The following is a 14,509-nucleotide window of genomic DNA, read 5'->3' as shown; positions in this document are numbered from 1 at the left end:
AGAAGGCAACAGATCCCACGGGGCCACAAAAGAACAGTCTGAAAAAAGACAATAATCGTTGCAATTAGGGGAACTACTGCAGTATGCCTTAAGGTCCACTCTCAATTCCCAGGGAATTCAACTGGAGGTGGACCAGGCCTCGGAAGTTAATCGATTTTTCCTGCTCTCTACGACATCAAACTCCAAATGCTTTGACAGAAACCTGTACTGAGGAGCTCCAACACAAACCTCTGAAGCATCAAAAGGGTACACTCCAGCAAACCTTCACAGTGCTAAGCAGACAGACAGAACAAGCAGGGCTAGCCAGCAAAGTTCTTAAAGAAACCCATAATAAATTAACATAGAAACTCACAAATTTAACACAGATGGCCCACATCATCTGCAAGAGCTAAACCACAAAACCTTCTGACAAGCTATCACAGAATACTGATAAAGACAAATCAAGGCAGCCCATGCCCTGCTCTGCAGAGCCATCCCAAGGCACAGCACCGTCCAGCTTCCCACAGACACGGCTACAGAGGGGCCCTGAGGAGCAGGGGGCTCCGGGGGGGGAAGGGACCAGCATTCAGGAAAGGCAAAGAACTGAACTGAAGCCTGCAGGCTGCTGCCTAGAACCACAGCTCCACTTGTACCACCCATTCCCTGGGGGAAATGACATACAATGCAAACAGGCCTGGCCGTTCCAGGATTCCAGTATGGAGAGATTGACAGAAGGACATCTGAGAAACATAACATTTTAATAGATGAAATAAATACTCCAGTACATGCAAGATAAAAACTGACATTGGAGGGGGAAAGAAAAAAAAAAACCCAACAAAACCAAAAAGGGGGGGGGGGGGGGAAAAGGGGGAAAAAAAAATCACTTTTGTTATAGTGTAATTTCTTGTTTGTTTGTTTACTCACAGTAGCTTTTCCCCCGGTTTGGAAATCAACACATGGCAAACATAATCACAACCTCCAGCCCTGCCACTCCTAACACACCGAACGCACTCCTAACCTAAACACTTGATGCAAAAGAAAAAGAGTCAAGACAAAACAAAAGCAAACCAACTCAAAGCTACATCCATCCTCCAGGTGGTGGTGTTGGGATTTGTCTTTTTTTTCTGTGTGTGTTTGGGTTTTTTTTCTCTCTTTTTTTAAAGTGAGTGAGAAACTGAGGTAACCTTTTTTTTTTCAGTGGAATTTAGAAGGGCAATCTCGGAAGACAAACTTTACAAACCGCACCCAGCGCGATTAAAGCTTTTTTGTTTTCTTCTCCATTTTTTTTTTCCTTCTTAAGATATCCCCCACCTCCCCAAATATAAAACCTCTTTAAACAGCTGTTATTACCATTTGTGTGAAGAAAGACCTTGCTGAATAAAGACAAACTGATCTGCAGATGCTTGCTTGGCATTAAAGGAAAACAAAAAGCATCCCCCAACTGGCTACCCCTGCTAGTACATTGAGTTTGAAGATGTTCCGCTCCTCCACCACACGAAATCACAGGACTGGGCTCATCCAAGCAAATTCTTTGGTATACAAAAGGGGGTGAGGAGGTGGGATATTATTTTCCTTTAGCAAGGACTGGGATCTAAACAGAAGATGTGGGGGTTAATTCACAGAATTGGAGTTGACTGGCGGTAAAGTCCTGGGTGAAGACCTTTCTCTTAGTGCCTGAGATAGCAGGTTGCAGCCATCTGAGACGGCGCAAGCCGAGTTCCTCAACCTTTCCCTGTAATCGCTCATTTTGGTGCTACTTTCGGGGTGTTGGGCGATATCCCTGAGGCATTGGGTCAGGAGCACACAAGCAGATACCACACTCATGGCTCCTCCTAGGATGGCAGTTTGCACAGCTTTGCCCTCCGGATTAATGGTGGCAGCTTTACCCAAAAACTGGGGCTCAGTGGCAAAGCCCACCAGAGCGTAGACAGACTGCACCAAGGGTCCACTGAACAGGACGCAGCGGTTCCTGGTCAGCTCGCTGGGTGAAGTCTTGACCTCCTTGACACACGCCAAGAGGGCTGAAGCGCTGGTGCTCATACATTTGACACTGAGTTTGAACTGCTCCTTAGCAAATTTATCCTTGGATTTCTCACTGGCCAGCACGCAAGCATCTGTCAGGAATTTCAAGTTCTTGGACATGTTCTGAGAAACCTCCAGCAGGAGTTGAGGGCTCATATCAGCCAAGGGGGTGGTCTTCAAGACCCCACAGCCATGCTCCACCTCATGCCTGCATCGGGTCACCTTGTAGCGATCCACCAAGCCAGGCATAGCAGGCTGGGCTCCCGGAGTCTCCACTGCAGCCAGGTAGGCAGCATGAGCAGAGCATTCAGTCAGGGAGACCACCAGCTCCCCCATCTCCATCAGGCTTTCCCCCACCTCCCCGAAGCGTCCCATGTTGAGCTGGCTCTGGACGTCATGGGTCAAGATGGAGAGTCCTTTGGTCCTGGCAATGATCGTGTCCCTGCACTTCTCAAAGGACTCACCGAAGACAGACAGGCTCTCTGTGTTCACTGGCCTGGTCTCGCTCGACAGCAGCAGCAGATCAGCCACCAGTTGCATCTTGATCTTGCAGTGGTCGCAGATAGAGATGAGCTTCTTCCTCTGCAGGGAACTGCTGCTGGGGATGCCGCCGCCAGACGCCTCGCTGCTGGACTTGCCAGAGCCACCGCTAGCCATAGCGCCGGGGGGGCACTCGCATGCCGCTCGCTACCCCGCTGCCACCGCCTCTGCCACCGCCGCCCGAGCAGTCCCGACTGAGCCCGGCAGGATCGCTCTGCCTTTTCCGCAACATCATTCCATTAATCGCCGGGAGGCAAGAAAAGGCTCTGGGCGCCGGGGCTGCCGCTGCTGCGAGGAGCGAGCTCCGCCGGGGCGCCCGCCCCACTCCGGCGCCAGCCTCCGCTCCTACGGCGCTCCCGCGGCGGGTCGGCGCTCGCCGGGAGCCCCCGGGCCCCGTTCCAGCATCGCTTAGCTCAATATAATTTTTTTTCTCTTTTTTTTTCCGTTTCGTACGGTGGCTTCCCTCCCTTGACCACCTCCTCCGGCTTCCCGGCCGTGCGGGATCCTGCGCAAAGTTCCCTTTACCAGACGGAATACCTCAGAGACGCCCAGCAGCCGCACGGAGTTGGGACAGGGGCACAGCCCTTCAAGTTGCTACGGTGCCCCCGGCTCCTCCGGTCGGCGAGCGCCAGCCGGGCGCAGCTCGCAAGGGCCGGAGGGGCGGCGGCTGCGCACCATGTGCCGCCCCCGGCGCGCCTGCCGCGGCCCCGCGCCGGCGGCTCGCAGGAAGCGCCGCGGAGGGTGTGGCCCGCCCGCCGCCACAGTCCCGCCGCGCACCCCGCCGCCGGGCCGGGGAGCAGGGGCACCGCAAGGAGCCGGACGGGGGGACCGCTGCGGAAAAGGCAAAAAAATTAAAGAGGGAGGGGAAAAAAAAAATAATCCACCGGATCCGGGTGCTGGGGGCGGGCGGGATCCGTTCCCCTTCCTTCTGCTGCTGCCTCACGCCTTCCTGCCTCGATCATTCACGCGGCCGCTGCAAGCTCGCTCCCCGCCGCCGCGGTCCATGCCCTTTCGTCCAGGGCCCCGCAGACTCGGCGCCGCCGCTTCCTCCTCGCCCGGCTCCCGCTGTGACCTCCGCCGCACCAACTTAGGCTCTTCCCGCAAACAAGGGTGGTGGCTCCAGGCTGCAGCCGCGGATGCTGCGACCCGCCCGGCCTTGCGCTCCTCCTGCCATGTTTTCTGGCTGAGTCGCCAACTCCCAGAGGAAAAAAAAAAATAAATAAAAACAAAAAGAAACGAAACGAGAAGGGGAAAAAAAATAAATCGGGGGAGGAAATCTTGTTTTAAATCCCCTTTCTCAGGCTTTCAGACAAACTATTGGGAAGAGGCGGCTGCAGCGGATCTGCCAGCCAGACGCTGCATGGCTCTGAGGGAGGCTCCCCCCCTCCCCGTTGCCTTTGCTGTAACCTCACTTAAGCCTATCGAAATCTTTTGTGCGGTGTCACCGCCCTTCGTTTAAATCCTGCCCTCCCCCCGCCGCCCCGTTCTACGCCCGCCGCCTTCTCGCTCCTCCCCGGCGGAGGGGGCAGTAGCGCCGTGCCGCGGCCGGCATCACCCGCTCGGCATCGCCTGCCCGGCGGCCGCGAGCCCCCGACAGGCACCGGTCGATGGCCCCGACAACCCCCGCGATCGCGATGCCCTGCGGGCGTGGAGCGAACCCCCACCCCACCGGGCGGGGGCCTGAGGAGTGAAAAAATAACGGCGTGGGGGGAGCGCAGGGCGGGAGAGGCCGGTGGGAGGAAAGTGAAAGGGAGCGGAGCGGGGCCGCCGGATGAGCTCAGCGCGGGTGGGCCGCCACGGCCCCGATTGGGCGGGAGTGCGTCGTCCAGTCGGATACCGGAGACGGAGGAGCTGCCGAGGGGGCAGCTGAGGAGCCGTCCCAGCCCGCCGTAGCACAGGCGTCTCGGTGCCGTTTCCCGCCGGGCCCGCTGCCCCGGGCAGCCCGCCAGGTGAGTGCGGCGTCCTGGTCACCGCGCCCGCCCCGGTCACGGCTCCCACCTCGCTCGGCACCGGTGAGGCTCCGCGGAGCAGCGGGTTGGCAGCGCCGGGCCGCCGCACCCAGCGCCCTTTGCCGACCGCCAGGCTTTAGGTACAAGTCTCCAGTGGCCGTCTCCGTCGGTGCGGCGATGGAGCAAAGACAGCTTCACAGGGGTGTCGGCAGCGGGGCCTTCCCTGCCGCAGCGGGGGGCTCAGGGTGGCTTTGCGCTGGTCAACAGCCCAAGCTCCTGCCAGCCCTAAGTGGTGCTGTGCAAACGGTGTGGGCTATGACTGCATCTGTATTTACATATAAATGTTCCCTCAGCACTGGCCCTGACCCCATTTTTTAAACCAATGAAGATGAACTTGCTATGTGTCTCATAACGTGTCTTGCATGGTCCTGTCCTTGGTTTTGTGCACAGGTTACCAGTCCTTGGAATTCGGCAGGGAAAATGTAAACCTGCTGAGCTAACTGGGTATGGAAGCCTCGGCAAAGGAGACTTTCTCCTTTGACTGCTTCCATTCTGCAGCACACCAAGAACTTTGCTAGGCTATTGCTGTCAAAAGCAAGATGTTATGCTCTGTAAATCGGAGGCATTCAAGTAAGTGCCATTAAACATTAAAATTACTAATTGGGCTGGAACAAGTTATAAGAAGATGGGTTTAATGCTGCCAGGGATGCTTCCAAAGGGAATATACAGCTTGGTACATGATGGTGATGAGAATATTTATGTTCATGTCCCAGATTCTCCTCTTACGCAGTATCTCCATCAACATAACCCTAAATACTCAGAACCTGTGTTGGAGCCACGTCTTGTGCTTGTTACATATTTTGCTGTGGCTTAAGGAGCAGCCAAATAGTAACAAGTTGCTTTTGTTCCTTTCAGTCAGACGTTCCCTTTTAAGTTAGCCTCTTCATTCTGGACCCTTACGATGCATATAGGAGGCTACAGACATCCAGAAGGACGTTTGTCCCAATTCCCAGCTACATTTGTACTGCTGCAGGGATATAAGTGACTTTGAAATAGATGGGAATTGAACCAGACTCCTCACCTGCAGCCAGAGCCAATGGTGTCCTGGCACAAAGGGAGCCCATACAATGACAGAGCTGTGGACAGGTTTATTTGTACAGATTCTCACACCTTAGTTAGAGGAGCCCTTGGCCTTTGCCACAGATTTGCTGAGCAGGACGTGAGCATGACAAATACAGATGTGAAAGTGGGGGGTTAAGAGCTGGTGTGACTTGCGGGGGTGGGGGAAACCCTTGCCAGAGACAGGCTTGAGGCAAGGGGCAGATACTGGCCTTTGGGGATGTCCAAAATAGGGCAGCTCTCCACCCACCCCTCCTCACGGGCACAGCCTGAGGGAAGTTCTGGTGACTTTAGTCAGATCATGGCAGTTTAAAGGAAGGTCATGATTTGGGCCTAAGCAATTTTGGCTTACTGCCAGCAACTCCGTTTCAAAACTATAAATAGGAGTGATTTCAGAGTGCTCTGAAAATACAAAAATCAATGAGCAGAAGCAGCCAGATGAATTGTGTTTCAGAATATTTCCAACTCTGTTATTAAATGAGGCAGTGAGATATTATGTAGCATGAGGAGTGCCTCTCATAAATATTAACCTAGTTTGTTTTTAATGAGGATTGACTACATTTAGATACAGTTTGAAAGATTTCATTGCAGCAAATGTGGGTCTCACCCCTGGCTGGAAGAGGTGTTAAATGACCTAATAGTAGTTTCCATTTTTAGGTGCTGCTGCATGCCATGATGCTCTGTATGATTTGTGCCAATCCCCAAGGACAAAGGGTTTGGACAGTTCCTGCTGTGGCTCCTCCACCAGCCACCCACACCAGAGGCACAGCTAGGCCTTAACCCATGGCAGCTGATAGGGCCAGCAAAGCTCTTGGTACCTGCTATGATATAAAACAAATATTCTTTGAGCTTCTGCCAGCTGCCCATAAGATGGATTCAGTGCTCATAAGCCTCAGTTCTAGCAAGGGGCAAAAATGGCAATTGCTGTCCTGTAGTAGATGTTGCTTGTGGAGAGCCTCCCAGGCAGTCCTGCCAAATGCCATCTTCCTGCAGTGGCAGCCCTGGGTGTTGAGTTCTGACTGTGGAGTGCATGTCTAAAAGTCAGCCTTGAAGTCAAATACTTTTGGGCCCAGTAATTTGAGTAGAACCAAGGATCAGCTAGTTACATGCCTTGAAGGTCCTGTAGATGTATGTGTGGTTCCTGAGGAAACCTTTACTTTGTGGTTTGGGGTGGGTATTTCCTTCACAAACCTTGCACGTCTCCCTCAAGGACTCTCTGTATATGCCCATTTGTTTGAAGGCTGAAGGTGACCTGCAGGCCTTGGGCAGCTCTGTGAACTGGTGTGAAGATTTGGAGGATATGAGAAATCAGGTGGCCATGCTTGGCTTTAGAAAAGTTTTGCTGACAAGAGACTGAGTGAACTAAGTCTGTGGGGTTCAGAGCAGCAGGCACTGCCAGCCCCACGGGGTGGAAAGGCTTTTCAGTGTGGCTCAGCAGAGTGCAGAAGCTGGGCTTACTTGAGGGAGTCTCTCTCTTGTCACATCCATCTTTATTTTGCATCGTGCTTAGTGCAACAGAACTGGGGGCTGAAGCCTTCTTCCTTGAATCATCTGACAGGGCTTGGCCCTGTTATTACTTAGTAAAATCTTTTTTTTTTCCCTTTTTTTGTGAAGGAGGAATTGATTTTTTCCAGTGTTGTCAGTGTTGAGTAATAGCTGCAGAGTCACAGGTTGTGATAATTTTCTGAGCGCTGTATGTGGCCAGGTTGGCGGGAGGAAGCTGCTCTGTGCTGGGCTCTCCTGTTTGATATTTCTGTCCTGCGTAGCTGTATTGATCCAGCCTAATAGGGAGCTGGCTGATGAGGGGATAAAAGGTAATTCAGTGGTTCCCCTGTGTCCACTCTATGTGACTAAACCCATGAGGTGGTAATTACAAGAATGATAGCACCGATTCCCAGGGATGCAGTTGGTTTGTCAAGCTGAGAACTGAAAATCAGAGGAGGATCAGGTTGGCAGAAACTGATGGAAGGAATAATTTAACACAGAGGCAGACTTTGCAGAAGAGGCTGGAAGGTCGAGGGAGGTGATCCTCCCCCTCTACTCAGCCCTGGTGAGACCCCACCTGGAGTACTGTGTCCAGTTCTGGAGCCCCTATTACAAGAGGGATCTGGAGGTGCTGGAGCGTGTCCAGAGAAGGGCCACAAGGATGATCAGAGGGCTGGAGCACCTCTCCTGTGAGGACAGACTGAAGGAGTTGGGGCTGTTCAGTCTGCAGAAGAGAAGGCTCCGAGGTGACCTCATTGTGGTCTTCCAGTATCTGAAGGGGGCCTACAGGAAGGCTGAGGAAGGACTTCTCAGGATCTCAGGTAGTGACAGGACTAGGGGGAATGGAATGAAGCTGGAGGTGGGGAGATTCAGGCTGGATGTGAGGAGGAGGTTCTTCACCATGAGAGTGGTGAAACCCTGGAATGGGTTGTCCAGGGAGGTGGTCGAGGCCCCGTCCCTGGGGGTGTTTAAGAGCAGGCTGGATGAGGCTCTGTCCAGCCTGATCTAGTGTAGGGTGTCCCTGCCCATGGCAGGGGGGTTGGAACTAGATGATCCTTGTGGTCCCTTCCAACCCTGAATGAAACTATGAAACTATGAAGAAGCTGGGCCTCTCTATCTCTCTAGCAAGGAAATGGTAGGGCACACAGAAGGAGAGCAAGTGTGGTGACTGGTTTATTGTTTTAAGAGCTATTTGCATTAAATGGTTTGGTGCTAAGTAAGTGTTTTGTGGTCAGTACTTACAGTCATTGCTTCACGAGAGATAAAAGCTGTGAGGTCTGGGTCTGTCTCAGATCTGCAGAGGTAATCATGGGTGATACACTGTGGGTGCAATCTGAGAACCTATCAGTGTGCAGCTAAAGAGATCTGGAGGAACACTTAACTGGTCACTTGCCAAATGCATGCACAGTCACAACTTTTGTTTTTAAATCTGTGGAAATTATTGTGTATATCCATAAGTAGCTTTTAGAATAATAGGTGGGCTTTCTGAGTTTTCATGCACTGGGTTGTTTTTCTTTAATGTGGCATTCTCAGAAACACAGTATCAAAGGCAAGAAAAAATGCATTCCATAGCTAGCAGTAATGTAAAGACTTCAGTTTCAAAATATTAGTCAGCTCCCGTCGCTCAGCTGAAAGATAACACAGCCAAAGTGGGTTTGTTTTGTTTTCCTCTCATTCACCATTTCTTGTACTGTTGTTTTCACCATTTCCCATGGATAATCGATGGGTTCTCCCCTGCTGTTACCATGGCCATTTAGTACACTGAGATGGAAAAGAGGCACACCTTTCTCAAAAGGAAAAGGCAGCTACAGGCTCCTCTTGCACAAAATGGAAGGCTGTGCTGTACTTGATGTTGGTACAGCCAGTCAGGGTGTTGTGTTTCATGTTCTTATCTGCCATCTGCACATGGCCATCCATCCTACCCTTGTGAAGCTAGTGCCTAGGAGAGTGTCAAGTGCAGCACAGATAGCTCCTTCCCTCCCTGGAGCAGGCAAGAAGGGCCAGGTTTGTGGGGCAGGTTTGTAGGTCAGTTGGCTTGAAACTCAGAGTGGAAAGAGTGGGAAATGCTGTTGATTAGAATGGTCCAGCACAAACAGGAATCTAAACCCTCTTAAGGTCCAGGGGGATGTTTGGAGATCAAAGGAGAAGGCAACATCTTGAACAGAATGTGCAAGGGCCCACCCTTCCTGAACTGCACTTTCCGTTGTGGTCTGTCCTGCAGCCCTCAAACTCTGCAGAAGGGCTTGCTCCCCACAACCCCCCCTTTGTTTTAACATAGATAAGAAAGGAATTTAACAGATGTTTAATAGGAGGCTCTGAGCCTGCACTTCACTCACGGTCCTGGGTTGTTTTCTGAGGGGGACTGTTGATCACTACCAGTTTAGCAACTTTAACGCATCAGAAGTTGGTATAATGTCTTACTTACATGAGATGTAGGTGCCAGCATTGACCTGTAAACCTAAAATTAAACTGGAACTGCAAAATTAATTTCACTTAGATTGTGGAAATTAGACTATAAATGGAATTCCTGTGGGAGCTGTGTAAACCTTTCTTTGACATTGATTGAATGGAAATCTTTTCTTAATAGGGTAGCTCTCAATTGTGTAACCAGTGCAGAGTTTTAAGCAGTACAGATTTGTAGCTAATCTTGCAGTAGATATTAAGAGGAACATCCTGTGATGTTTGTGAATGTAAGGATTATAGTGAATAGCTGACTAGACAAGTCAGCCTCATGCTCCCTGCCTGAACCTGACCAGAGCTAACATCTCATGTGTCAAACATCTTCAGTCGGTCAGGAACTTTTCATTTGTGAAGTGCACATTCACAGGATAGCAAAGTTAGGGTAAAGATACATTTTGTGGTCGAAACTGAATTCAGAATCTGAATTTCAAGGTTAGCAGCAGAATCAGAATTTCATAGAATCCTAGAATGGCTCAAGTTGGAAGGGACTCAGAGATTATCTTCTCCAACCTCCCCACTGTGGGCAGGGACACCTCTCAACTAGACTCAGCTGCTCAAGGCCACATCCAGCCTGGTCTTGAACACCCCTAGGGAGGAGGCATCCACAACCTCCCTGGGCAGCCTGTTCCAGAGTCTAACCACCCTCCTACTGAAGGACTTCTTCCTTAGATCCAGTCTAACATTGCCCTGCATCAGCTTCAAACCATTCCCCCTTATCCTGTCACTGGAGACCCTGATGAAAAGTCCCTCTGCAGCTTTCCTGTAGGATCTCTTCAAGCATTGGAAGGCAGCTCTAAGGTCCACCCAGGGTCTTCTCTTCTCCAGGCTGAACAACCCTAGCACCCTTACCCTATCCTTGTAGCAGAGTATGTCCAAATCTCAATAATTAACCCCTAATCTGGGAGAGCTTTGAATTAAAGGCTTAATTTTTCAAACCTGACTTAGAAATGCTGACTGTCTCTGGAACAAGACTCTCCATGCTGTCAACAGATAGCAGTGAGTGTGCACGGTTTGTGCATGAAATTAATTTGAAGACTGAAATGATTCTGACTCATTCAAATGTTCCTGCTCCAGATGACAGCAGAGTTTGCTTCCTGCGCTGCTAGGAGCGGTGTTCAAAAGCCTATTTTCTCTTCTTGAGATTCAGCAGTAGCCTTGGTGTTAAAGTCAGCATGAGTCTTCAGGCTGTCTCTCTCTCTGCTGGCATTCAGAGGTCTGAACTAACTCCTACAAGGTCTGTGCATGAGAGCTCTGCATTAGTCTCTGCAGGGGAACGTGTAAGACACTTAAGACAACTTTGCCTGTGAAAACAGTAACTGTGGGTGCTTTTCTGAGAGTAACTCGGAATATCCTGATGTTCTGTGGAATGGATGACAGTGCCTTCAAAGAGGGTAAGAAGAATGGGGTAAGGAAAGAGGTGGGGGTTGGTCTCTTCTCCCAGGCAACCAGCACCAGAACAAGAGGACACAGTCTGAAGCTACACCAGGGGAAGTTTAAGCTTGAGGTGAGGAGAAAGTTCTTCACGGAGAGAGTTGTTGGCCATTGGAATGTGCTGCCCAGGGAGGTGGTGGAGTCATTGTCCCTGGAGGTGTTCAAGAGGGGATTGGATGTGGCACTTGGGGCCATGGTTTAGTTAGTCAGGAGGTGTTGGGTGACAGGTTGGACTCGATCTCTGAGGTCTTTTCCAACCTTACTGATTCTATGAATGCTCTGAATGCTAGGTTCTCTCAAAACCTGCTTCAGGTCTTCTAGGCTCTGTTACTTAGCAAATCTGGACTGTCTTAACACAGTATTGTCCTGGTCCCTTGGTCAGCTGACAGGTGCAGGAGCAGTTCTGTCAGGCTGTATAAAGAGCACAGCTGCACAGCAGATCTCAATCATAGAATCAGGGAATTGTTTGGGTTGGAAAAGATCTAAGATCATCAAGTCCAACCACCAACCCAACTCGACCATGGCCACTAAACCATGTCCTGAAGTGCCATGGCTACATGTTGTTTCAACTCCTCCAGGGATGGTGACTCTAGATACGCAAAGTAATCACTAAGAGGCTGCCTTTCACCATGCCTCATTCATGTTCTTGACACTAACTCATTCTTCCAGACACAGCAGGTGTTGGTAGCAGGTGGCCCTTGCATGTTCATTGTCCCTCTGCTCATCTTCATGTCCTTCCAAGGAGGTATTGCCATCCTCTTGATGAAGTCAAGATCCTTGTTCTTACCAAGGAATGTCAAGGGAGAAACTTGAACAGTAACACAGGGAAACCACTTCAGAATAGAAAAACTGCACACAAAACCCTACCACCAGGAAAGCCTTGAGAGAGCTCTTGGCAGCTGAATAGTATGTGCACGTTCTTCTTCTAATTGTAAGAAATAATGGAAACAGGAAATGGATTTTGCACAATATAGTTCCAAAAATACAGGTTATGAAAGGGAAAAAAAAAATAGAAGTAATTGCAAACTTAATTACCTGAAATTTAGAACAGGCTGAATCCTCTCCTGTTACAGCCTGACCCAGCCCTGCTCAATAATGAAAACAGTTTACATAAGCAGAGGAGGTAGATTTGCCTTTCAGATAAAGGGTAACTTTATCATTGAAAGTACTGCTCATGACATTTGTGTGCTGCAGAAGTACAGATGACAGCCACTGGCATGAGCAGATGGGAAGCTGGAAGCTAGAGCCTTAGCCACCTTAATTTTGCAGCCTGCAATGAAAGCAGCCATGAATTATCAGCTGTGTTCTGGGCTGTAATCATAGTAGTGGAAGCTGCTAGGATAACAACTGTGATGGAACATGAAGCTGCTTTAGCTATTGAAAGCACGTTTGGATGATGCTGTAGATGCTCTGGACAAAGCACAGTGTGCTTCAGTAAAAGCAAAATGCAATTTAATTTGCCCTGTCAGGGATGTGTATTTCTAGCTGCATTGCTTTTGTTTCCTGCATGGGAAAGACCAGCAGAGCACAGAGGCTGAATAGGTGTTTGTCCTGCAGCTGTCTCCACACAGAGCATGCTTTGAACACGGTCTTCCTGGACACAGACTGCTGCCTGAAGAGAGATAGCTGCAAGGTCAGAGCCAAGCATGAAAGCTATCTCCCTTTCAAATGAAAGCTTTTCTATGCAGGACAAGGAAATGTATAGTGCTGTTTGGTGCAGTGCTGCATGTACTGAATGTCTTGTGCACCTACCAAAGGGAATTGGATTACTTTGGAGATCCACATCTGAACATAGCACCAGATGCTAAAAGAAGTCAAAGCCAGTTTGCTTTGTTCTAGTAAGAGAAAGCTGAAGAAAATATTTCCCAGTAGAAATTCAGTAAAAATATTTTATGCTGCAAGTCTAGCATTCCAGAACTGAATCTTTAGGCTTTGTTTTTTTCCCATGCATGATCCAGTAATAACAGAAGTTGCCAGAAACATATTTTAGTAAACCCTCGTTAGTCAGGGCAATCTGCTGTAGTCTAGCAGTGTAAGGACAGGACAGTTAATGAGGAATCACTGGGAAAATGTGCTCCTTAGTGACTCACTGGCCAGTTCTGTGCAAGGAACTTCAGTTGACTAGAGCCCTGTGTGTTACTGTACCCTTAGCAAGCTCCATGAATAGCTACGGGCTGCCTGCTTCCTGTTTCTCAGGCATTCTGGCAGCAAGTCTGAAACGTTATAAAATGATAACCTCAGTTTGGGGGTGGCAGACCAGGCTGGGTGTTTATCAGCGTGCTGAAATCTTGGATCCCACATCCTCCTCTGCCGTTTCTCATGCTATGTGTGCACTTGGCAAGCTGCTGCTTCATGTGGCATGTCTCCCTGGTGTTCACAAGCTGCTTAGCCCTTCGGTGCCTTATCATTTCCAGAGGCAGTCCAGGCTTCGGAAAGTCTCCCGAGCCCACACCCCTGCCTGCTGACTGCTTTTGGTTTGTGTGTGCACAGTGTGCCCCAAAGGGCAGTGGGCTCCTCGTTCCTTACAGGGCTCTATCCAGTCACAGAACTGTGGCCCAAGTGTTCACTCCATGATATGAACTCCTCTGCTCTGAACCTGTGCTCCCTTCAGCGCTTCCAGGTGGATGTTACAGCCCCTCTGCTCGCTGGGCAGCCTGACCACAAGTTAGTATCTACCAGTAGCACTTACTGTGCTGCTTCCTTGAATTCCCAGATTTAAACAGCCTGGAGTCCAGGTCCAAATGGCTATTTATAATAATAAACCCAAAAGCTTCCATGAAGTAAAAAGAAAGAAAGAAAGCTGAAATAAAACGATGTGTATCAGCGTGATTTGGTTTGCTTTGAGTAATAGTCCGTACAAAGACGTATCGTTAATGTCTTGTGGTACTAATATGTTCTAGAGGGTAACAAGCAGATTTACTTTCAGAAGGCATCTCCAAGACCCTAGCATTGCTGGGATCCTAGTTAAAACCAGAAGACTCGGTGCAAGGAGCGCAGTTCCCATCACATCGGTTAGCGAAAGCAACCTTGTCATTCTGCTTAGAAAAAAAACAGCCAAGAAATCACATCGTTGATGTTCCCGGAGCCTCTCTTAAAAGGAAGCCACCCGACAATGTCCACCTTTCATTGCGCTGCCTGGGTCGAGCCCTGCGGGGAGCACGTCCGGTGCGGCCGCAGCGCAGCGGCTCGGGGCCGGGCGGAAGCTTCCGGAAGCGGCCCCAGTGTGCCCCGCGGGACAGCGTCACACAGCGGGCTGCGACACCGCGGCGGGGAGAGGGGGGGACAGGGGAGGAAGGAGCTCGCCATCATCCCCCCGCCCCGGCTGGCGCCCGGTGCCCGGGCACGCTCCGGCCAGCAGCACCGCAGCCACGGCGCCCAGAGCAGCCAGCGCCGGCGCAGAAGGCAGCTGCTGCCCCCACCGCAGCCCATCCCCTGGTCCCTGCCCCCGGTGACGCCCAGCCCGCTCCACGGCCCCTGCCGCTGCTCTTTCGACCTTTCCAGCTCCTCCTCCTTCCCCCAGCGCC

General features: G+C 50.7%; 1 protein-coding gene across 1 annotated transcript; it reads right to left on the bottom strand.

The window, feature by feature from the left end:
- Nucleotides 1-718: 718 nt before the first annotated feature.
- On the bottom strand, nucleotides 719-3,965 carry TLNRD1 (talin rod domain containing 1). The gene has a single exon (XM_068143452.1). It carries the CDS (start codon nucleotides 2,656-2,658, stop codon nucleotides 1,591-1,593), a length of 1,068 nt encoding a protein of 355 aa, XP_067999553.1. The 5' UTR covers nucleotides 2,659-3,965; the 3' UTR covers nucleotides 719-1,590.
- Nucleotides 3,966-14,509: the final 10,544 nt, after the last annotated feature.

The sequence above is a fragment of the Melanerpes formicivorus genome, unplaced genomic scaffold, assembly GCF_026170545.1.
Source record: "Melanerpes formicivorus ecotype bairdi unplaced genomic scaffold, bMelFor1.0.p_v2 SCAF_10, whole genome shotgun sequence".
NCBI classification, from domain to species: Eukaryota; Metazoa; Chordata; class Aves; order Piciformes; family Picidae; genus Melanerpes; species Melanerpes formicivorus.
The sequence above is the reverse complement of the archived record's forward strand: the minus strand, read 5'-3'. Positions and strand labels throughout refer to the sequence as shown.